Genomic DNA, 24,796 nt, shown 5'->3' with positions numbered 1-24,796 from the left:
ACATCAGAGCTGACATCCCCAGTCACGGGTCAGGGTGCTGTTCTGGAATGTTGACAGCACCTTTAAGTGTTTTTGTCCATTTTAAGTTTTTCTACTTGGGTGCTTTACTCTCAACTAATTTTCAGCCAGTTTTTCTTTTTCTGAATGGTCAGTATTAGAAAATAGCTGAAAATATCAGTCTGATAGTAGAGATAAATCAAATAAATTAAGTGTATCATACTAAGGAATGCAGACTCTCTGTCCTTGCCAACCCCGGGGCCAGGTGTGCGTCGGGATTACGCAGTTCTCTGGCATTGGGGAGGCAGGAGCCAGCAGGCTGCGAGCAGAACCCCGTAACCGCACACATGGTGTCTCTCGGTGACGCTCCATCCTGTGAGTAGCTCGTGTCAGCCTAAGTCAGAGTTTACTCAGATAAGTGCAAGACACGGTTCTGGCCCTCATGGAACCAGATGGACAGTAAACACAGATGATTTTTTCAGTAAGTGAGTAAAATATTCTTAGTAAAGATAAAATAAGAAGGAAAAGGAGACACACGAGGCAATTTTAGGAAGGGTAGCCAAGAAAGGCCTCTCTATGAGGTGACATTTCAGCCAAGTGCCCTCTGAGGTGAACATACAAAAATTTGGGCAAAGGCAGCATCAAGTGCAGAAGCCTTGAGGCAGGGCTGGTCAGTGGAAATGTTTGTTTTCTATTAATTTTTGCAGAAATTAAAAAATATGTGATTATGGTCCCAAGCAAACAGAGCAGGCATAGCTTGAGGTCTGAGGGCAGAAATCCCATGTCTCTTGTTCCCATTGTGTTTCTCCAGGGCCTGACACATAATAAATGCCTGATAAAGATGTTAAATATACTAAAACTGAATTTTTAAGAATGTTTAGACAAAGAAATGAGGAAAACAACATGAAAAGTTATGAATTTTTTTATAGATTAAGTATTTTTACAAAAGAATATTTATTTTAGGAAACAAAATCAGAAAATACAGACTAGCCAATAAATAAATAACATTCATAAGTCATACCCAGAGATAATCACCATTACTCCCTTGATGTAAAAAAAATTAAAAAAATGCTAAGATAGTTCCTAAATTCCAAACCCGTCCTAAATGTTTAAAGACATTGAGAAGTTTACACCATTTTCCTTGTGGAACACCAGGATTACCAATATATGTGAAATCAGTTAGTGGGCATATTTGTTTTCTGTGGATTTGTTGTTGTTTGAGGACATGTTTTCTCACCTGGATCGCCTGTCGTCCTTCCTCAGGGCCCTTGACTGGACCCTGAGTGCTCAGGTAGAGGGCAGCCCTGCAGGAGGAGGGCAGGTCTCCATCTCCACGAGGTACGTGGGTAGGGACGCGAAGGACGCTGTCCAGACGAGGAATGGAGCCTCATCCGAGCCATGTGGGGTTTACAAGCTGCTCTCGCTGGGGACCACAATATTAGTGTCTGTGGGTCCCCTTCCAGAAGTGCCCCCTGGCCTTGGGGAGGCTGGGCTGTGCAGTGGGCAGGGTGCTGTGACTGCAGAATGAGACGCATCTCATGCCTGAGGTTCTGAACTTACGTGAGATAAATCAGGGCTTGTGTTTACTTCATCAGTGGCACGCCGACCAATCCAGCCTGAGCATCTCTCTCCCCTTTGTACAATTTTACGCTAAATGGCATTCTCTACCGTAGAGTCTTTCATACTTTTACTTCCTGATGCCACAACTCAGGCTGTTCTCTGCCTGAAATGGGCTTCCACCTTCTTCATGTGGCAAAAGGCTGCTTCTCTTTCCAGGTGTCATGTTTTGATTCCTCCAGCTAGAAATACTTTCCTTCCTCTGAATTCCCATGGCAGGTCATCCCTCCCACTTAATGTTGTCTGCCATAGTTCACAATTATGTACATAAACAACTTCTATCCCCCTGCTCTGTGAAAAACTGTCTTAGAGAACCCAGTACACAACTCACATAGCCACACAGTCACTTCCTGAGACTGAATTTTGTGGAAGTACTGGGTGTCGACTCCTCTGACTGCAAATATGCTTCACATTTGAGAAATTCAGCGTGTTTTTTATTAGCCTCAAGCCTCCTGAGGGAAGTAAGTACATAGCAGTCCTGAAATTTCTCTGAAATGAACTCATGTGAATCTTCATCAGGTAAAAACTCACAGCATCATTTGTAAGTTATCATGAAATGAAATGAAGTGAAATGAAATGAAATGAAACTCAAACATTTGCTGCTCTTCAGGCTTCTAGCAGCATTTTCATCTCAAACAGTAGCTCCAGGGCCTGCACCTTCAGAAAAAAGACTTCATGCCCAAAAAAGAAAACAAAAAATTCTCTCACAAATGTGTCACACCACTCAATTCCAGGCAGCATCTGGCTAGAGCTGCCTACAACTCACAGAGAGCAAGCTCGTCGTTTCGTTTTAAGAGGAGAGAAACTGAGGCTCAGAGAAGTTAAGTGAGCTTTCCTGACAAAGCAGGGAAATAAAAACAGCTGCCGGAAACAGAACTGGCATTGCTACTGACTGTGTCATCTAAACAGAGCAACATGTTAAAGAAATCTCACATTTTGCAGTTTTGTCAGGTGCCAATTCCATGTTGTGGTTTATTATGCAAGTGAAATAACAGCCTTGTAAACTGTTTACAAAACTGAACTGTATACAGGCAGGATATCCTGCCTTCGGTTTTTGACTGTTTTCCTGGAACATTTTAAATCAGACCCCCTATTTCCGTGTGACCTAAATCAAACAGCTCAGAAGACGTGCATCTGTGTGCTAGTTGCTGTTCTTCAGTCTGTTGTCACCAGGGGGTGGGGAGGCGGGGGGCGGCGTGTACTAGGAACAGAGTCAGGGCCACCACAAAGGGACTCCTCAATGCCTGCTTTCATGGGCTGTGACATGAAACCCTAGTTTCTTGTAATAGAGAGAATCATGAAAATTGACAAATACATCATTGTCAAGTATGCAAATGAGCAATTAAAAAATTTTACATATGAGGCAATCGCAAAAGTAGAATAACAGAAAACTGAGACAGTCATAATTTCTGTGATGCTGTTGTTTCGGCTTCTGTATCTTAGAAACCGAGTGACTTGTTTACCCATGTATCATTTTAAGGCAGGAATTGACACATTAATTATTTTGAAATTGTCCTTTTGACATAGTTCAATGGCAAAAGAATGGACTCATAAAATTCAGTGTGGATGACTCTGGTTTTACATGACTCTGATTTCTGCAGAGTATTTTAGACTCTGCAGAAGAAAGAAATTTAGAAGTATGAACCATTTGTTATACTTTGGAATGACATTTCCCAGAATCTTTAGCTGTAAAAATGACTTTAAAGCACTTTTGATTTATTGAACTTATGACAAAAGTAGGCATTAGAAAGATCAAATTATGACTTGTGAGATTGGCTTTAACATAAATTTCCTTAGTTCTGTTAGGAAGTGCCACTGGCTTATTAACCTGCATCAAAAGAGATGTTGTGCTTCATCCACAATTACTCTTTTCAAAAGTATAAGCTGAAAGGTTTTTGGATGTATTAGATTTAGAAATTTAGTTCTTGGTAACAAAAATTAGCATCCTCCTCACCAGCTGAAGAAGGGAGGGGAAATGAGGTCTTCTGCTTTCCAAAAGAAATCTCAATTTTTGTTTTATTAGGAAAAAACTTTTAAGCCACTTTAAACAGAAACTTTGATCTTTATTATATAGAAAAATAACGATTAATTTATCTGAGGAAAGCTTTATTATAAATAGCTGTGTGGAATTAACTCAGTATTTACAGTTATGGTCTTAAATCTTGAAACCTTAAGGTCTTAAACCTTAAATCTTGAAACTCACACAATGAAAGGGAAATACAGCCACCCTGATGATGAGAAGTAGAGTCATTGATTGTTAAAAGAAAAAAAAAGTGGAAGGCTCAGGGTGACATAGATCTTAAGTAATTCTCAAGATAAAATTAATAGTTATAATAAGACTCATTCATTTGAGCCCCCAATTCATTTTCTCCCAACACAGCTTTTAGACGAGGGAAGTGAACATAAGTGAGGTGCCTCTGGGGTTTTCCCATGCTCCAGGGAATTTGTCACATCCACAGAACTTCCACATCCTCTCCTGCTGATGTATGTTGTCCCAGACAATGAAAATTAACATTTGAGTTCATGGGACCTGTATTCTCAATTACCCGTATATCAGTCAGGGTTCTAATTTGTGGGCAGCAGAAACCTTTGGTAACTTGAAAGGAACTTATTAAAATGTCGCTGGGTGGTGTCGCAGACGTGTCTGCCGCCAAGGGCAAGAACATTTGTGCTTCCTCTTGCTGTGAATAGGTGCAGCTACCTGGCAGGCTGGCTTCCAGGAAAGCTGAGCAGGAGAGTGGCAGATGTTTTTAGTTACTACAGAGGGACAGAGGCTTTGTATCCAACCAGGTTGCAAAAGTGGAGGACTTGCCCAAATACAGAAAGAGTTCTGATGCCTGATGACCAAAAATGGAGCAACCAAAGGCTACGTTCATCCCGTTCTTACCCATCACCCCTCCCCCACAAAACCCCACCACAATGCAGTTTTCACTCTTGCAACCAATACCATACCCTTCCTCTGTCCCGAAGAGACAACTGTGGCCAGGTCCAGGGTTTCCAGCTGGTGGCCCTTCCGTCACTGATTCTCTGTAAGCCATAGACTCGATTGTCAAGTTCACCACCACCATCAGATGTCTGATGTGTGCTGGGCACGGGGGCACCGCATGGAACAGAGAATCAGTGCTGGAACTGCCGTAGCCAAGCACGTCTCTCCATCTGAACATTCAGGGGCTTCAGAAATAACCACATGAGGAGTTCGGGGTCCTAGTAGACTGTGATGTTGAACCCACAAGCTTCTCAATCAGATGTTCCCTCTGGTTTGGGTTGTCTCACTATGTTTTCACGTTGGTCTGTGGATCAATGGTCCCCAAGACAAGCCTTTGGGGCACTTTTTCTTGCCAGAGAGTGAAGAGCTGGGCCTGCAGTCTGTGGTCTCTTCTCAGGGACCTTCAGCTCTGTAGCTCAAGGCAGAAACAGATACTGTTTAAATGAATGGGTGAGGCTGTGTTCCTGGAAGACTTTGCAAAAACAGGGGTTTGCTGACCCCTGTGAAAGAGGTTTAATTACCATTTTGCCAAGGTATGGCACGGACATCTGCAGAGTCCAGCCTGGCAGATGAGCTGGATTTTCTCTGCCCTTTGGCTTTTACCAAACCAACTAATCAGTTTCAGATCCCTGTTTCCCTGACAACCACTCCTGATACCAGTTTATAAATCAATCAATGTGCTTAATACTAACCACAATTTTAGCAAAAAATACATTCATTAAAAAGGATTCTGGACTTCCTTTTTTTTCCCTTAGATACTGACTATATCTGTAGTTCCCTGCTGGACTTCCATTTTTGATTAGGATGTATAAGTCACAAGAGACTGTTGTTCTAGCCCTAACTATTGAAACCATCTGGTTAATACACAAAATCATAGCTTTTAAAATTCAGCAGAGAGCCAAGATTCAGAGAAATCTAAACGAACTAAATCTTTCAGAGAGAAGAGACCTACAATTGTTTTCACCCCTTACAGGGGAGCAGGAACCAGCCAAACTTTTTTGAGAATGTTAACAGCAGTAAATAGCTTGGCAAGAGGATGAGAATCCCAGGGACCCCCAGCCCAGTCATTCTACATACCCCCCACCAACTCCCCACAGACCTCACCTACTCCAGAGGGCAGTATGCAAAAGCCAAGAACAGAGCAGGAGCTGAGAGAATCCAGCTGCAGTTCTGTGGGCCTCTGGTGAGTTAAAGCAACAGGTCTCTGAAGTCTGAGGAGGGGCCCTGGAAGTGAAAAAATTTCCTCAGTGAGTGGAAAGCAGAGGTCCTGAGGGCTGGAAGGAGAGCAGAAAAGCTGAGAGCCCCTCTCTGGAGAGCCTCAGATCATCTGGTGTACCACCCTTGCACTCCAAAGACGGAGGTGGGATAGGGAGGCCAAGCACATCTCTCTCAGGCCCCCAGGGCCTTCCCCAAGTGCAGATCTTGCCTTCCAAAGGCTAGGGGTTGGGCAGCAGAATGGAGAGGAAAGAGAAGCAGCCAGTCGTGCAAAAAGCTGGCAGCCAAGCTATGAAGCAGAAAGAGATCTCCCACAGTTTGGAAAGCAAGTCTCTAAGCTATAAAGCATAAAGAGGTATCCAGAATCTTACTAGTGCTCAGATCCAAAGTCCTGATTATGCTCACAGGTATGGGAAGCCAACATGAATGAAATCTAACGTTGCCACAAATCCCAGACCAAGCTCACTCAGACACACAAACTAGTGGGCTGACAGGAGAGAGTGTGCCCTTTTCTGGGGGTAAATGTTTTTACTTCAGTCTCCACTGTGCTTTTAAACACAATGTTTGCTTTACAATCAAAATCAAAAAGACGTGCAACGAAGAAAGAAAATAGGATACGTGGCCATGAAAGGACACGGTCAATAGAGTCAGTAGAATAGACATGTTGGATTTATCAGAGACTCTAAAATAGCTATGGTAAATATGTTAAAGAATCTAGTTGGAAAGGTATACACCTTGCATGGAGAGATGAGGAATACCACAGAAAGATAGAAGCCACAAAACAGAGCCAAATGGAAATGCTAGAAATGAAAACTACAGTCTTAAAAATTCCTCACGGTTTAATAGCAGACTGAATGCAGCAGGGAAAGGGTCAGCGAGTGATCTTGAAATCCAGTCAATAGAAATTATCCAGACTGAAACGCAAGAGGAACAGGAGTGAAAATAAAATGGGATAGCCTCTGAGATCTGTGGAATAGCAGGTTGTCTAACATGCATGTAATAGGAGTCCCAGAAGGAGGGGGTGAGAGAAAATGGGACAGAAGAACAATTTAAAGACCCAGCGGCCAAAACTGATGAGAGAGATCAACACACAGATTCAAGAATCTCAGTGAACGCCAAGCACAGTAGCTTAAAAAAACACACCTACACACATCATCACCAAAGTGCTGAAAGCCAACAGCAGAGACATTCTTAAAGCAGCTGCAAAATAAAGATGTATTATGTAAGGGGGACAATAATAAAAATGATGCTGAACTCTCATCAGATACAGGGGAAGCCAGAACACAGTGGGATGAGTGACTGGCAAGGTCAAATTTACAGTGTTTGACATCCTATAAAAAATTATCAGGCAGGGACTTCCCTGGCGGTCCACTGGTTAAGACTCTGCACTTCCACAGCAGGGGGCATGGGTTCGATCCCTGGTTGGTGAACTAATATCCCATATGCCACACAGTGCAACCAAAAAATATATATATTACCAGGCATACCAAGAAGCAGGTACAGATCCACAATGAGGAGAAATATTAGTCAATCAAAACTGAACCATACTGACACAGATGTTGAATTTATAGACAAGGACACTAAGTTATTTTAACTGTATTCCACATATTCAGAAAGTTAAGAAAAGACATGGAAAGTTTAAAAAAAAATAAGTTGAACTTCTAGAAATGTAAACTATAATATGTGAGATGAAAAATACACTGGATGGAATCAATGGCAGAAGAAAAGATTAGTGAACTTGAACAGATAGAAACTTTCCAAAATGAAACGTGAAAAAAGTATTTTTTAATGGAAAGTACATCAGTGAAATCGGGGGGAAACTTCAAGGGACTTAGTATACATATAATAGGAGTTCCCATGAAAGAGGAAAAAGAAGAGTACAGTCTAGAAAAAAATACATGAAGAAATATATCAAATTTGATGGAACTATAAACCCACAAATCCCACTGCTCTAATGTAACGTGAAGGAAACTGCTTAACTAAATTGCCCAAAACCAATGATACAGGGAAAAGCAGATGAAAAAAATCAAGTTACAGAGGAACAGTGATGAGAATGACATCAGACTTCTCATCAGAAATGTAAGCAAAGAGACAGTGGAAAACAGCTTTTAAATACTAAAAGAAAAATACTGTCAACCTAGAATTTCATAGTAGTCAATGGAAATATCTTTCAAGAGCAAACTTGAAATAAAAACTTTTTAGCCATACAAAAGCTGAGAATCAACTACTAGCAGGCCCACAGAGCAAGAAATATTAAAGGAAATCCTTTAGGCAGAAGGGAAATGATACCAGTTTGAAATCTGGGTCTATACAAAAGAATGAATAATGCTGGAAATGGCAAGTGCATAGGTAAACATATAAGATGTTTTTCTTATTGAGTCTCTTTAGAAGGTAATTGACTGCCTTTACAAAACTTGTAATATACTGTAGGGTTTATATCATCTATAAAAGTCAACTGGTGACAGCAACTGCCCAGAGTTTGGGAGGGAAAAATGGAAGTATACTATCATAAGGTTCTTCCAACATGTGAATTGGTGTAATACCGCTTGAAGGTAGACTGGAAAATTAAAGATGTATGCTATAAGCCATAAAGTAACCACTAGAATTAGAAAAACAAAGAGTTGTAGCTAATAAGCCAACAGAGGAGAGAGAGTGGATCTATAAAAGAAGGCAGAGAAAAGGTGGGGGGATAGATGGGATGAATTATAAACAACAAAAAATAGATTTAAACATAATCACATCAATAATAAATATAAATCCTCTATCACTTCATTTAAGATGCAGAGATCATGAGGTTGGAGTTTTAAAAAGCAAGACCCAGTTATATATAGCCTAAAACAAACATGGTTTAAAAATAAAGACACAAATAGATTAAAGGTATAAGCATGGAAAAGTTGCACCATACTAGTGCTTATCAAAAGAAAGCTGAAATCTCAGTTAAAATAGTGAAAACATCATTATTAATACACAGATCTGCTAGGGGGACCAAAGAATGTGCCTTGGGGTCATGCAGGCAGAAACAATGCTTAAAGGTCGGGGGGAAGAGCCCACTGATGAGCCACTTTGCTGTGCCCATACCCTGCTGGAATCCAGTCCTGCAGAGCTGCCTCCTGTGCCCCCAGTTATGGGAAACTCCCTCAACTCCTCAAACACCAGCACAGTAGATATGCCCAGTATCAGTACTCTGGAACTGTGTCTTTATATCACGTTTCTGCTTAGAATTTGCTACTTAAGCTTAAGGAGTTATGTGCTAATACTAGATTGTACTGATGCTATAGTATGTGAGTTGCTGAATAGAAAAGTACCACTCAGCCGAGGTGTTCAGATAAGTACTGGGTTGAATTGGCTGTGCTGTGTTTGGGATGTGAGTCTGTATATCTACAGCTGAGATTTAAATATAACTCATTTGTTCAATAAGTGCTTGATACCTAACTGATACACTTTTATGACAATAAGAAAAAATGATTTTTACTGTATGTCCATATGTCACTTTTTATTATACAACTGAACATTAAAGTTAATCCTCTTTTCTGATTAATATAACTTGCAATTTCAAACACGTTTCGACTTCATTTCTGATAAACTTTGGTTGGAATCGATAGCTTTGCTTTCTTGCTGGTCCCTTCTGGAAGTATTCCGTTATCTTTAAATACTTAGGAGCGTACGCCTTAGTTAAAGGAACTCCAGCTTGCATTCTTTGGCAAAGTAAAGATTTTGTTAAATATGCACTCCCTACTATTTATCTTGAAATCTCAGAGTTTTCTACCTTAGGGTTTTTGAAACTTGGAAACACCTGTACATTAACTCTTCGTTCACGTCTCCCTCATTAGTCAGTAGACCGATTTTGCTCCAGATGTTATCTCCTCCACGCATTTACAAGATAGGAAACGTGTTCCCAGTCATGTGTATTTTTCTTCTGAGATACTACTTTGAGTCATTATTTTTAAAAATTGTGAATTAGAATAATTTAGAGAGAGAACATGGACTTAGTTTTGTTCCAATTAATGTTTGGGATTCAAAGAATCATGAGAGAAATTATTTAAATTATTGCATTTAGCTTGAAGAGACCCAATGAAAGTCGTGTGTGCCTTCCAGGTGCACACACCTTTCCTGGCCCTCTTCTCTTTCCTGGAGTCCTGCCTCAGTTTTCTAAAAATAGAGATGCTGAGAGAAAGCAGTAGCCATGGTTACCACAGTGAAGGAAGTCTCAGAGAGAAGGATGGAATCGTAATTTTTAAATCTGGAACCATTGCTTTTTTTTTTTTTTTTTTAAATAGACTTGCCTCCAAGTTGCGTGATGATAGTTTTTCAGTCTGGCCTTGTTTATTCACAAATTGCTGCCTCAGGAAACCTAGTGAAGAGCTCCTTCTTTGTTGCTGCTGCTGTTGTCTCTGGAGCCCACCTAGTGACTGTGATGACGGGGTCAGGACCGCACCCAAGGGAGAACTTGGCCCTGTTCTAGTTTTCTAGGAGTGTTTGGGAAAGACACCGGGTCAGCCAGGGAATACACAACATCAGAGAAGTTTGCCCACGTTGCTTTCTGGAGTCTTTCCCCCGTGGGAATAGATGCTTTAACAGGGGTAGAGGTGGGCACCAAAACCGTGGAAGACAAGAGAGAAATGAAGGCAGTGTCTCTGAGGACAGAGCTGAGGGTGAAGCAGGGTGCTCACTGGGGGGTCCCTCCCCGCACCGCTGAGCTAGACCACCTAGGAGCCCAAGGTTTGATTCACGCTTCACTCGTACTCTGACCTCTTTTCTTGTCCTAATCTTGTAGGTGAGTAGGGCTGATTTTAGATCCACAAACTTCCAGGCTCCCCTTCATTGTTGTAGTAAGAAACTTGAAACTATTTCAGTGAGGAACACTTGACAGATTTGGCCAATAAAATTCATACTCCCCACTTTCTCAGAAAAGAAAAGAAACTAGAGAAAGGTACCATAAAATCAAAACCCACTGACCATATGTATTAAAAGCAATTACTCAGGTCCACCTTCCCGTGGCTAGTCATCTGTTACTCTCCTCTGTTGCTCTGTGGATATGTGGACATCTTTTTAGATTTTTTTTAACCTTTAATGGTACAGTGATTGATTTTAACGACTTCCATATTTGACATTGTTTTTGATCTTCTTTTTACTTTGTTCCCTGCTTTTTGCATTTTCCTCCCCACCCCTCTCTCTTCTTCATCCCACTTTTATTGTTGGGTTGTTTGTTTATGTGTCTGTGTGTGTCCTGGATTTTCGGTGTCTGTTGGTCTGGTGTCCTCACCTCTCCTCTGCTCCCACCTCCTGCTGCTGTAGCCCCACCGGCTGTGGAAGCTGGCTGAGAAGGTAGGGATTTCCCGCTCATCCACACCAGTGCCTGCTAACCACCACCGTCTCGTCAGCTCCCAGCAGTGGGCAGACTAGGAGTTGAGTGCAGAGATGGGCTGGGCTTCTAGACCCGTGGTCAGGAGGGCTGACGGCCAGCGCGGTGTCACTTCTCAGATCTTGTCAGACGTCTCACGTTTGTGACAAATGCTGTGCCTCCATTTATACCATCAGTTTGGGGTCATCTCCGTTTTATTTCATTTTCCACTTCTATTGACCTGTTTTCTGATTTGTTTGTTTTTAATTGGCCTCTTATGGTTATGTGCTTTGCATTACTCAGACCACAAACCGCTTCTCCACTCAGCGCTGGTCTGTAACACAGCTCCCCCAAGCAGTCACAGATCAGCGAGGGCACCGTGGCCACACGGCAGTGCAGCTCCTCCTCCAGGCTGATTGCATGTGCTTTCTCTGTGGGGAGGATTATCGGGGGGGCCAGTATGGTACAACAAAGGTGTCTTTATTTTTATCTTTTTCTTATATTTAAACGTGCCTTTGGTATAAGATTAAGATTCTCTCGTGAGGAATTTTAGTGTAGTTCTTCAAATAAATTCTGAGAGGCTCCCTTATTTTTTGGCAGATTTTTCTTAGGTTCTGTCTTTTTCTACCCAAGGTATTGCATTACTTTCCCAAGAAATGTATGTAGAATTTTGGTTTGTAATGCAGCTTTAATGCCATTGCTCTTACATGAGCAGAGATCACTGTTCAGAAGTCAACTCAGCATATATTTTGAAGAGATTTATGATGCCAAGATAAGGTTTCTGGACCCTGTGGTAAATGAATAGTTCAGAACACAGGGTGCTGCCCAGATGACCAGTGGTAAACACACAACCTCCCTGACTTATGTCTTGGGCAGAAATGGCCTCCCGCATTGGAGGAAAACCAAGGCACAATTAGAACTAGAAGGAACAAGGTCATTATCTTTTATCTCTTCTTCCTTAATCTGTCAGCTCACGTCACGTGTTCTGCTTCAATATCTTGAGCCCTAAAAATACACCTTTTGGGATGCATGTGGTGAAAATCTCTCAGCAAATGATGCTTCACATCCTCAGCGACCTGCTTTTGCCAAAATGCTGCCTCTGTAGTTTCAGCCTTCTTTTATTTGGCAAGATGCCCCTTTTCTTTCTAATTTTCATAAATGTGGTTGACAGTCAAGCCGTGTGAAAGTCCAGTATTATCTTAATAAGATGTTCCTTTCGGAGTTGGGTTATCAGTTGAGAGGTGTGGCTTTAGTGCTTTTGGGTTTTGTTCAGGCTTTACCATAGAAATGCTCCCTAGCCAGTAGGAAGCACAGACCCAGCTCCTCCAAAGCAAACTCGTGTTAACCTCACTGTGTCCTTGCTTGCAGGGGACCTCGGGGCCCGATCCGACCACCGTCTACGTGGACATGAGAGCTCTGAGACACGACAGGTATTGTGATTTTTGTCTTCTTGGTGCCTGGCGTGCAGGGTTCCTTCTAGAAGGAGTACAGAATCATCTGCTCCAAACAAGGTGGTTCATTGAGCGAGCTTTCACAACTCTCCACATTTACTGCGTGAGGTACCCAGTGAGCAACCAAATTCTTGTTTTCAGACACAAATGACAACGATTGGCCCAGAGCCGTTGCAACCAGAGTTGCTTTTTCTCACAGTCTGCCCAGAAGACTTGGTCCTTTACTTGAACGCTCTAGTCAGGCACCATTGTACACCTGATAAAATATCAACACTGCCCACATTTCTTTACATGAATTGAAAATTTGTGTCAAGGCTTTTCCATGAAAAACTAAAATATAAGCCAGGTGACCTTTCTGTGCAGCTTCCTAAGCAGCCTTGAGCAAGAACGAAAGGGAGTGTTGCTAGTGAGTGCTTGTGAGTTCACCTTGAGGGAGGGAAGGTGGAGACAAGATGAGGAATCTTTAGCAGAACTTCTGCTCCCAAAGGGGTCCCTCCTGACATGCGTGAGGGGGAAGAGAGAATGCTATCATTTTCCTATAGACTTCCCCACTGATTAGGTCATTTCTTTGGGGTAGTTGTGGAGATGCCCATTCATTGATGCTTCTATGATGTGTTAATAGTAAGCGTGAACTCTAGTAGAAGGTGTCCTTTTGTAAATTACTAGAGGTGCTTGTGGACGCGTTGTGAGGGCCGGATACTGTGCTGCTGTCTGCGTGTCCTCACGTGGTGCCTACTGACGTGTGCACTGTGCTCACAACACCTGGGAGAGCAGAGGGAAAGCTGTGGGTGGGAAACCAGGAGCCCCCAGCCTGGCCTGGCTGAGCGTGTTCTTCCAGGATACTGAGTCCTGTGTGTGAGTGAGTGTGTCAGGGGCAGAGCTGCAGGGGCTGAGAAGGGGCCAGGTGTGCCATGCAGGCTCAGGTATCCTGGGGAATGCCAGCCCCCACTCACACCAGGGGTTCCCAGCCGGGTGCTTGTACCCCCAGTGGACGAGTTACCATGTTGCCATGTCTTATTAGCATAATCTGGGGAGTGTTACTGCTGGTATGTGGGGGGGGGGCAGAGGCCAGGGATGCAGCCATACATCCTACAGTATGCAAGACAGACTCCTGCCGCACAGCAAATGACCAGCATGGCAGCAGTGCCGAGACCAAGAAACGCTGCATCCACCTAAACACATCACACTTAGAGGTGCTTCCCGGCCCTTGTAGCCCTCATTTTAGACCCTGCTATTCACAGGGAATCACAGGATACAGCCCATCTGGTGGCAGAGAGAACCACTGGCCCACCAGAGCATACCGGCCCACTAGAGCAGAGCTCCATCCAGAACATTTTCAAAATGCAGACACTTAGCTCTGAAGAGATTAAGTAACAGTGTTTCAGGGGCATAAATTCCAAATACAACTTCTGGGCTTTAAAAAGAAATCTACTTTACTCCCTATAAAAATCATTTGAAAAAAACTTTATAACTTCAGAAGCTGAAAAACAGCTCATCAAAGAATCGCCGTTTGAGTAATATTTATGCAGTTCTGTCTGTGACCTGGCCCTCAAAACACATGAAGATCAAATTTGTAAGACCATTTAGATAAAAACTGCTGATCTTTGGGGCCTGAGAGGGTAGGTTACAGTCTCAGACGGACTTACAAGAATAGTAATCAGGAAAGGACAGTTGGTCCCATTGTGTGTTACAAATCTCCTGGAGTACCAGGGATGGTTGGGAGTGGGGTTCAGGGAGTTTTCTTTCCTGGAAAAGGAAAGAAATCTAGAAACTCCTTTCTGACGGCTTTGTGACCTACCTTCTTAACTATCTTCAGTGTGGCAGATCTTCCTATTGAGAAAAGTTGTGATTTAGGAAAAGTGAAATTGGAACCCGTACGATGTATCATGGTAAAGTAATAAAAGTCCAGTATCAGATTGATTTCACTGTTCTAGAAAGAGCCAGGAGACCTGAGTCATAGTAGGAGTTTCTTTTCCTAATCTTTTGACCTTGGGAAGTCTGTATCCTTTTAAGTGACACTTCTGTTCTAATCTGTAAAATAATCTCTTATAATACATTTCCTGACTTGGTCATTCAAAACAGAAGTAAAAGTGCTTTGTGAACTGGAAATTGCAGTGCAGTCCTACGTTAGTGACGCTGTCAGGAATGTCATCGACCTTTACAATTAAGGGTAGCATCGCCCAGTGTCAGAGGGATCCCACCCCCGCCCTGTCCAGGCCTCGTGAGAAAGCCTCAGAGTCGTCCCCGCCTCTGTCCCTGGATCACTCTCCAGCCTCGCGTTTCACATTCTCAGCTCTGTCCTGCGTCAGAGGACAGGCATGGCTGGGAGCTGAGGGGCCGTCAGACACCAGAAACGCGTGCACTGGACTTGTCCCTTCCTCGTCTTCGTCAGGGTTTGACTTAAGAAACCAAAGCAAAGTCCTGCCCTTGCACGTGGTGTTCTGCTGGTTTCTGTCCCTGGAGGCACCCTCGCGCAGTCACAGCAGGGAGCCTTCTCCCTGGGCTGGCTTGGTGCTGCCACACGCAGCTCCTCCAGGCTGAGGTCCTGCTGCACGCCCGGGCTCATCGCCGCTCTCTCCTGATGGGCCCCTTCTTCTGAAGGGGGCAGAAACCCAAATAGGTGTCTTACGTTAAGGAGTAATTACCGTGTCCCTTCCTGGAAGGCACTGTCCTCCCCCTGCTGCCCAGGGACATGGGAGACTCGGCCCAGGGCCACCCCGGACGCAGGAACGCCGTGCACGCTTCGTCCTGGCCGCCCAGTGCACGCCGCTGGGCCCTGTCAGCTCCTCTTCCTGTGTGTCTGGGCTGGCCGCTGGGCAGTCCAGCACCCCCGTCCTCTTGACCTGCTCCGTCAGGATGTGCCCACGCTGGGCTTTTGTCCGTGGTTCTGAAGTGGCCGGCTCCTGACAGCAGCTGTGGTGCTGCCAAGCCCTCCTGTGGGGAAGGTGCTGTGGTTTCCTGATTGTGGCGCATCTCCAGAGCCACTGGGTTACGGTGTGTGGGCAGGCGCGGTCCCTGGAGGAGAGAGCCTCCCCTCCCTGTGGTGCAAGCCTGGGAAGGGCTCCTACTGAGTTTCCTGTATTTCTGTGAGTCACTCGCCCTCCCGTGTGTGCTGCCTGTGTGTGTAGCTCCCAGCTCTTTCAAAAGATACATCTCTGTCTCCTCCTGTAAGGGGTGGTTTTCTCTTTGCTCTGTGGATATTTTCAAGCGAAGGAACGGCCACCCGTGTGGCATTTGCTGGCAGGACAGGACCACCCCTGAGTGATTCCAGCGCCCCCTTCCTGCTTGCCTGTGAATTGCTGACAGAGAGCACCGTTTCATACTGACCAGGGAAGAAATTCTTTGTTCTGTCCTTACGTTTGCCCTCCGTGCTGGCCCAGGTCCCTGCCACCACTCAGCAGCCCAGCCAGGAGGCCGCAAGGAAGTTCTTAGCGGTAGGGTTTCCCACATTTCAGGTGACATCCTCAGGTGACATCCCATTTGCCTGCCTTCCTCAGAGGCTTCAGCTCAGCAGGGAGGGTCAGGAGACAAGATAAACTCCTAAACTCCGAGAGCAGGGGAGGCCTGCTGGCCAGAGAGGCAGAGGCCGGCCAGTGTGTGTGGCCAGCAGTCCCACTGCTGAAGGAGGACCGGGCCATGGACTCCACTCCCCATGTTGGCGGGAACCTTGGGGTCTGAGAGGAGGAGAAGCACAATGTCTGGGCTCGAGTCGCAGGCCAGGGCACTTGCTCCCACTCTTGGCTCAAGTGGCCTGGTTCCATTCATGACACCAGGTGCCCCACTCAGAAGTCATCCCTGTCATAGTGCCACAGCCAGAGCTACCTGAGTGGTGGCTGTGAGTGGACAAAGAGCAAAGCGTAGCTTATCCAGAACAGCCCTCATTTTTGGCAAAGGTTTTGCTCCCTTCCCTTGCCTGACGGTCTGGCCTTTGTAGGACACCCAGCCTACTCGCTGGCCAGCTGCCCTGCCCATAGCAGCAGCCAGACTAGGTGGGCTGAGCCAGCCGCTACCTCGGCCCCTTTCTCTTTCATTCTTTCCCTCTTTCCTCACCCCTGCTTCTGCCCACTCATAATCTTCCCAGCCAATTGGGCCTCTTTCTTGCTTTCTCCATCCGTAGCCAGTTGCCAATACCCACACTCCACAGTCGGCCAGCCAGCACTTGGACACAGGCTTCTTCACTTAACCTAACTACTTAAATTGGCCTAATTTAGTCAGTGTAACGGGCTGCAGCCTCCTGACCCAGCAGGCTATAAAAAGTTATCATTCCCAGCATTGATATTTCCTGCAAGCATCACATCTGTCTGAAAGCTGCTGCAGGTGAAGTTCCATGGATTCTTCGTGCTCTAATGGTAATTTTTAATTATAACCCACCCTAAATTAGCATAATGCTACCTGGGTCCTAGAAGAGCTTTAGTCCCTTTTAATTGTCTTAATGCAGCCCGTAGTTTATGTTTGAAGGATGGCATCGTTAAGCCTGTTGGCGTACAGGCAGACCTCAGAGATTCTGTGGATTTGATTCCAGACCCCCTCAGTAAAGGGAATATCACAATAAAGCAAGTCGCACGAATTTTTTGGTTTCCCAATGCATATAAAAGTTATGTTTACACTATACTGTAGTCGATTAAGCATGCAATAGCATTATGTCTGAAAAAAACAAAGTATACATACCTTAATTTTAAAATATTTTGTTGCTAAAAAACGCTCACGTCATCTGAGCCTTCAGTGGGTTATAATCTTTTTGCTGGTGGAGGGTCTCCCCTCAGTGTGGCCGGCTGCTGACTGAACAGGGTGGTCCTTACTGAAGGTTGGGGCGGCTGTGGCAGTTTCTTAAAATAGAACAGCCAGGAAGTTCGCCACTGACTCTTCAGGAAGGATTTCTCTGTAACACGCAATGCTGATGACAGCATTTTACCCACAGCGGAACTTCTTTCAAAACTTGGATCAGTCTTCTCCAACCCTGCCCCTGTTTTATCTACTAAGTTTATGCCATATTCTAAATCCTTTGTTGTCATTCCAACAATCTTCACAGAACCTTCACCAGGATAGATTCCATCTCAAGAAACCACTTTCTTTGCTCATCCATAAAGTAACTCTTCATCTGTCCAAGTTTTCTCATGAGATTGCAGAAATTCAGTCACATCTCAGGCTCCACTTCTAATTCTAGTTCTTTTGCTGTTTCTACCACATCTGCAGTTACTTCTTCCGCTGAAGTCCCTCAAAGTCGTCCAGGAGGGTTGAAATCAACTTCTTCTGAACTCCTGTTAATGTTGATATTTTGACCTCTTCCCGTGAATCATGAATATTCTTAATGGCATCTAGAATAGTAAATCCTTCCCAGAAGGTTTTCAATTACCTTTGCCCAGATCCATCAGGGAAATCACTATCTATGGCAGCCATATAGCCTTATAAAATGTATTTCTTAAATAATAAGAATTAAAAGTCAAAATTAGTACTTGATCCAGGGACTGTAGAATGGATATCGTGTTAGCAGACATGAAAGCATCCTGTATCTCATTGTCCATTTCCATCAGAGCCCTTGGGTGACCAGAAGCATTGTCAATGAGCAGTAGTGTTTTGAAAGGAGTTTTTTTTCCTGAGCACACCTCGACAGTGGGCTTAAAATATTCAGTAAACCATGTTGTAACCAGATGTGCTGTCATCCAGGCTTTGTTTTTCCATTTACAGAGCACAGACACAGGCAGAGTAGATGTAGCATCATTCTTACAGGCCTTAGGATCTTCAGAATGGTAGATGACCACTGGCTCAACTTCAAGTCACCAGGTGTTGTAGCCCCTAACAAGAGTCATCCTGTCCTTTGAAGCTTTGAAGCCAGGCATTGTCCTCTCCTCTCTTGCTGTGAAAGTCCCAGATGGCATCTTCTTCCAATAGAAGGCTGTTCAATCTACATTGAAAACCGTTTTTTCGGTGGAGTCTCCTTCATGAATGATCTCAGCTACAGATCTTCTGGATAACCTGCTGCAGCTTCTTCATCAGCACTTGCTGCTTCACCCTTTACTTTTCTGTAATGGAAAAGGCTGCTTTCCATAAACCTCATGAACCAACCTCTGCTAGCTTCTAACTTTCCTCTGCAGCTTCCTCACCTCTCTTAGCCTTCATAGAGTTCGAGAGGGTTAGGGCCTTGCTTTGGGTTAGGCTCTGGCTTAAGGAAATGTTGTGGCTATTTTGATCTTCTATCCAGACCACTAAAACTTCCTCCATATCAGCAATAAGGCTGCTTCATATGTTCACTTTTAATTTCCTTCAAGAACTTTGCCTTGGCATGTACAACTTGGCTAACTATCTGGTGGTGCAAGAGGCCTCGCTTCCAGCCCATCTTAGCTTTAGACCTGCCTTCCTCACCAAGCTTAATCACTTCTACTGTTTCATTTAAAGTGAGAAATGCGTGACGTTTCCTTGAGAAGAATGTCACTTGAACACTGAGGCCATTGTAGGGTTATTAATTGGCCTAATCTCAGTATCATTGTGTCTCAGGGAATGAGGAGGGGGAGAAAGACGGGGAATGGCCAGTCAGTGGAGCAATCAGAACACACAGCATTTATTAAGTTCACCATCTTATAAGGGCAAATTCGTGGCACCCCAAAACAATTACAATAGTAACATCAAAGATCACAGATCACCATAATAAATGCAATAGTAATAATGAAAAAGTTTGAAATATTACAAGAATTACTACCATAATGTGACAGAGACATGAAGTGAGCAAACGCTGTTGGAAAAATGGCACCGATAGACTTGCTTGATGCAGGGTTGCCACAAACCTTCAATTTGTTAAAAAAAAAAAAAAAAAGAACACAGTATCTGCGAGATGCAGTAAAGCAAACAAAGTGCAATAAAAGGAGGTGTGCCCACATTCTGGAAGGCTTAAGTAGTATAAGATCTAGGTGGTTTTTCTTTGATAGCCTGCATCTCTTGCTGTCAGCATCAGGGTCTTCCTAGAGACAAATGCCGAAGCATGTGGTGGGTATCAAGTGATCCAGAATTGCTGCAGTGACTTCTTCCACTCATTACATCGTTGCTGCAGCTACTCAGGTACCTCCAGCCCTCCCAGGGTCTCCTCTGCTCCTTTTGTCTGCAGCCACACGAGGCACCACACCAAAGGCTGGCTGGAAGGCAGGGCATCCTTTGCCTGAAAGTAAGAGCTTTTCAGCTGCTTTTCAGAGGCCTGCAGCCCCAGGATGCCTGCCGGCACGGGAGCCCTACCCACACCCCTCTCTGTCGGGACCTTGTCTGTCTGTCCTCCTCCTGCTCATGTTGTCATCCGCGCCCTGGACCCTCACTCTGGGTGACCGGAGCAGAGCCTGCAAAGGAGCCCCACCAAGCTGTGCCTCGCAGGGTCCTTCCTTCATTGCCCATCCCCCTTCAGCCACACTTATCAGTTATGGGGGCAGATCTGTGTTGGTACAAAGAATGGGTCGTGCTGGTGAATTTGACAATCCCGCGTTCCCTGGCCCCATCCTCCTGCTGACGCCCCCTTGTTCTGCAGTCGGGCATCCCAGCAGGTTCCCCTTCACTCAGTTTTCCTTAAATAAAAGTTGCCTGTAGGTGGATGGTCAGCGTCACAGTCTCAAAGTAACATGGAGAGATGTAAACCCAGTCACAGAATAGTTAAAATAACACAGCGGAGAAGGACTTAGCGAGCTCAGGTTGTGACTGGCACCAAGGTCCTCCACAGTTTTAAGATTAAATCACCAGTGAATAGTTTTTAAACAGAAAAGAGCTTCTTTTCTAAAAGGAGCTTTTGCTGTCTGAACTGGCCGGTCCTCTCTTGTGTGCCTGTTTGAGGAGGTGGGTTCTGTGCAGCTGTGTCTGAGGCCCTGCCTGTGGTCTGCAGGGGCAGGGCCGTGAGTGTTTCAGGACCAGGCATCGCTGTCACGGGGGTGGCAGCTCATTGAGGAATGCAGTTTATCCTTATACTTTCCCTTTTCTGCAAGTGCTACGTCGACCCCCGGTTACTTTAAATGCAGAATTGTTCCCAGTCATTTTTCGGGTTGGTAGGTGGGACTGCATCTCCATTCTCCGTGGCCTGTGTGGTGGCCCTCGCCATTTCCTCTCTACTATCGACTGCTTTTTCTTTGACTTCTAGACTATCTTTGCGTTGGGTAATGCTCATCAGCAGAGTTAATGTTCCCCATCAAACTGCCAGGCATTGACCAAGTGCTGGATGTGGGGGAAGGGAACCGCTGGTACAGAAAACACAGTAACACCTTCTGTTTCTCTTTGTAGAGTCCGTTTAGTAGAAAGAGGATCTCCTCATAGTTTGCCCCTAATGGAATCAGGAAAAGTAAGTATTGAAGGAAGGCGTATGCATGTCCATATAAACACGAGTCTCAGTTTATGGGCTTTGAAAATTCAAGAAATAGATGGTAGATTTTTTTTTTTTCAAAAAAGTTTTCTTGAATGTAGTATATCAGGACTGGTTTTGGCCATGAGCACAGAAACTCAAAATGACAGTGTTTTAAATGAGTTAGGTTTTTTCTCATGTAGAAGAAACCACCAGGGACCGTGGCATCTTATGTCTTGGCCTCCCCTCCCAAGGGTGCCTCAGGGTCTAGAGTGGTTTTTCCAGCTCCAGCCTTCCTTTGCACATTCCAGCCAGAGGAGGAGAAGCAGAAAAAGGAGGAGGCCAAAGGTGCAGACTGTAAGGACAGCTCCTCAGCTGCCTCACTCACACTTCAGTATCCCTGGGCATTGTCACCCACAGCTGAAAGGCAGGTTGGCAGCACTACATTGGTTTTGAATGTCTACGGGCCTGGCTGACAATCGGGGCTTGTTTACTGCGGAGCTGGACAAAGAATGGTTATCAGGGGACAGCTAGTCGTTCCTGCAACGGTGGTTATCTTGTTTATAGAACTAAATGCAAGAAACGTATTTAGACGTAATTGAAGATTTTTTTTTCTTTTTTGGCTCCAGTCGTCAGATCTCTTCTCCATTTAGCATAATTCTAAAAGCATATTGTTTTTGGACCTTTTACAGTCTGTGTCTACATGACTGCCCATTAGAATTCTTGGTACTAAGTTGGCTCTAAGGTGGGACACGGCGCTACCCACCCACCCAAGTCGGTCTGGCGGGCCATTCATCAGACGTGTTCGAGGAGCGTTCACCACAGATGTGTTGCCTTATCTCAACCGCACAGTGTTAATTAGCTGAACTGAGACGGGTTCTGTTCTAAATTTCCAGAATCAGGTTTTGCTTCATTACGTGGTTTCAGTGGAATGTGGAGCATTTCTGAGCTAAACGTCCATTAAGAAGGAGGTGCTTCCTATTAACATTGTACTAGAAGATGTTTACCAGCAGGAAAAGTGGGTGGTGTGGTGGAGGAGAGGGGCAGAGCCGCAGGCGCGGTGTCCTCGTGGCTCGGCAGACGCGTGGGTGGTGACGGCCGTCTCTTCTGGACACCACAGAGCAGCTCTACTAAATCCTATTTTGCAAGCATTGAGCCTGTTAAATTATATCATGTATCATGTTTTTGTTCAAATTCTTGATTTTAGGATCACTTTAACACAGGCTCTGTCACTGTAATAATTACAATGAAATGTAATTGTTTTGCTCTAATTATATGATGCTGTGGTATATAATTTTGATTTAAAGCCATTCACTTTCTAAACCATTTTAATCAGGAAAATAGGCACATGGCATGAAAGCAAGGTCAAGGTTGATTGTGCAGTATCTACCTGTCTGTCCGCTGATGAGACTCTTCTTTCCAACATAGATACTTCCAGGGGTTCGGATCATAATTGCCAATCCAGAAACAAAAGGACCGTTGGGAGACTCACACCTGGGTGAGGTGAGTTCTGGGGACTCACACCTGGGTGAGGTGAGGTACAGGGTGTCCATGAAAGTTCAGGATTACAAAGTAGGATTTCCTTAAGGGAGTATCATAGATTCTCTTCAAAAGTTTAGAAAAGAGGAAACTTCATGTGAGTGGACTGAGTTTCCTTGTTTCCCAGCCCTTGGTTTGTCTTCCACGTGCCTGCTGCTTTCACAGCAGGGAAGTCCTTCATCAGGAACACGGTGGAGAACGTGCAGAGGGACTCTTGCGAACCCCAGAATCATAACAGCACCAACAACCGTGGCAGGCAGGCTGGGGACACGACAGGTGTTTATCTGGGTCAGAAAGTCACTTCCGCTCCCTTGTGTTGACCATGAACCTGGCCAGTGACTCCCCGCCTGCCCCCTCATCCTGCGCGCTGTTGGCTGCGTGTGGCTGCAGGAGACCCTTCCTGGGCCGTCATCCCCGCAGCTTGCCCTGCTCGGCCGGCCAGGTGTGCCCGCCTCTGCCTTACACTGTCCTTCTCTCTCCCTGATGGACTTGTTTCTTCTGACATGTCTGCCTCCCCTCCCCACCCCACCCCCGTTTTCCTCTCCAAGGCCAAGCCCACAGTGACCCTGTCCTGCCCTCTAGGACCCTCTTGCAGGTGCTGCCCACTGTTCGGTCAGCTTCCCCCCCTTCCTCTGACCCGTTCTGGCCACACACAAAAGGCTGCCACAGCTGGCACCCAACCAGCACACCAGCCCCGCCACTCTCCTGGAGTGGTGCCCTGGGCACATGTGTGTACCTCGTAAAGGGGTGAATAGTGATGAAGCGTGAGTCCTAACCACTGCTCACTCCCCAAACCCTTTTTCTTCTTGGACGGTTTTTTGGCCCCTCACTCGTCTCTCTCTATGTGAAGATCAGAACTAGTCTGTGAGCTTCACTATATTTTAGGGATTTCCTTTAAATACATGTCTAGGAATGAAATTGGGATGTAGCACCCGCCATCTCGGGCACCTGGAGATGCTCCCGGCGGGTGCTGTCCTCACAGCGGGCGGCCTTGCTTGGAGCTGAGCGGGTGCGCTGGGCGGAGGGGCAGGAACCACTGCACCCTGATGTTCTACTGGGAACGTGTCTTAACAGAGATGGTTTTCCTTCCCCTCGCTCGACGGGGTGCCCTCCGTCTCTGGTCTGCTTCCTCGTTGCTTAGCAGGCACGACTGAGGGCCGCTGGCTAGACCTCGGCTCCTCCGGGCCTTATCTGTGCGGACTTGATGGGCTCCTCTGCCTTGTCCCTGGCTCTGCTCAGCCCACGTGGTCGGCACCGTGTAAGCAGGTTCCCATTTCCACACTCAGGCACTTTTGTCCCCCATTTTTTGATGTTACAATGCCTTTCCCTGCTAGAGTTTGTTTTGTGTTGTGTTGTTTTATTACAATGTAATATTCCCAAAAGTATGCAAACCAAGTGAAAGGGAAAATAAATCACAAAGCTTTTTAACATTTTTCCAGCTTGCTTTTTAGAAACAGTCGGTACATTTGAATAAATACAAGGAAACTCATACAACCTCGTTCATTTGATGTTTATTTCAAAAGCCCTCAATCCATCTGCTTTAATAGAATTCTCAACAGATGATGGCTTGGTTGTTTGCTCAGCCATGAGCTTGCTGTCATGCCTTCATTTCAATAAACTTCGTGGCATCTGTGTCTCCCCAGAAACTGGAATCGTCTTGTTTTTGGAGGGCAAGGACAGTTTCAATAGCACGGAATATAATCTATTGAGTTGTAAAAGCAGCTTCTGCCCTGGAGATCATCTCAAGTTAACTTATCCAGTTATATTCTGCTTCCTTAACAGATCTGGGTTCACAGTGCCCACAATGCCAGTGGTTATTTCACTATTTACGGAGATGAATCCCTCCAGTCAGATCACTTCAACTCAAGATTAAGTTTTGGAGACACACAGACCATCTGGGCACGAACAGGCTATTTGGGGTTCCTGCGGAGAACTGAACTCACTGATGCAAACGGAGGTGAGAGTCCCAACAGGCGGCACGAAGGTCCTCAGACCCCGGAAACCCATCTGGGGTTTGGGATCCCAATCCCGGGAGAACGTGCATGCGTGCATGCTTGCTGCAAGCCAGCCTGAAAACAGCCGAGGGTGAGAGAGCGCCAGCTCAGGGCACGTGCATCCAGCCGTGGAAGCTGCATGTCGCGTGCTCTGTGCTCCCATGTGAGCCAGGAACACATTTAAAACCAGAGGCAAGAGCCAGGTGCCATGTTGTCCACAACAAGTGCCTGTAAGTGCAGCTCACAGACTTGTCGCCAGTCCTGGAGCCACCAGCCCAGGCCCTCCTGAAGCCCTGCTACTCTCTTCCAGGGCAGGAGGCGCTGGCCTCGGGCGCTCTGCATTTCTGCACCTGT

General features: G+C 45.3%; 1 protein-coding gene across 4 annotated transcripts in view; it reads left to right on the top strand.

The window, feature by feature from the left end:
* DIP2C (disco interacting protein 2 homolog C) overlaps window positions 1–24,796 on the top strand; it is a 359,569-nt gene that overhangs the window by 327,779 nt on the left and 6,994 nt on the right. For 2 of the 4 annotated variants that reach the window (XM_067699777.1, XM_067699759.1), the window contains 5 exons: window positions 11,111–11,140; window positions 12,525–12,586; window positions 20,852–20,909; window positions 22,338–22,412; window positions 24,231–24,405. In XM_067699777.1, the coding sequence (XP_067555878.1) occupies window positions 11,111–11,140; window positions 12,525–12,586; window positions 20,852–20,909; window positions 22,338–22,412; window positions 24,231–24,405 (400 nt within the window). The remainder of the gene's footprint in view (window positions 1–11,110; window positions 11,141–12,524; window positions 12,587–20,851; window positions 20,910–22,337; window positions 22,413–24,230; window positions 24,406–24,796) is intronic. The other 2 variants (XM_067699766.1, XM_067699787.1) reach the window with 1 other exon arrangement.

This window comes from Pseudorca crassidens, chromosome 1, assembly GCF_039906515.1.
Source record: "Pseudorca crassidens isolate mPseCra1 chromosome 1, mPseCra1.hap1, whole genome shotgun sequence".
Lineage (NCBI taxonomy): Eukaryota > Metazoa > Chordata > Mammalia > Artiodactyla > Delphinidae > Pseudorca > Pseudorca crassidens.
Note: the sequence above shows the minus strand (reverse complement) of the source record. Positions and strands in the feature narration are given on the sequence as shown.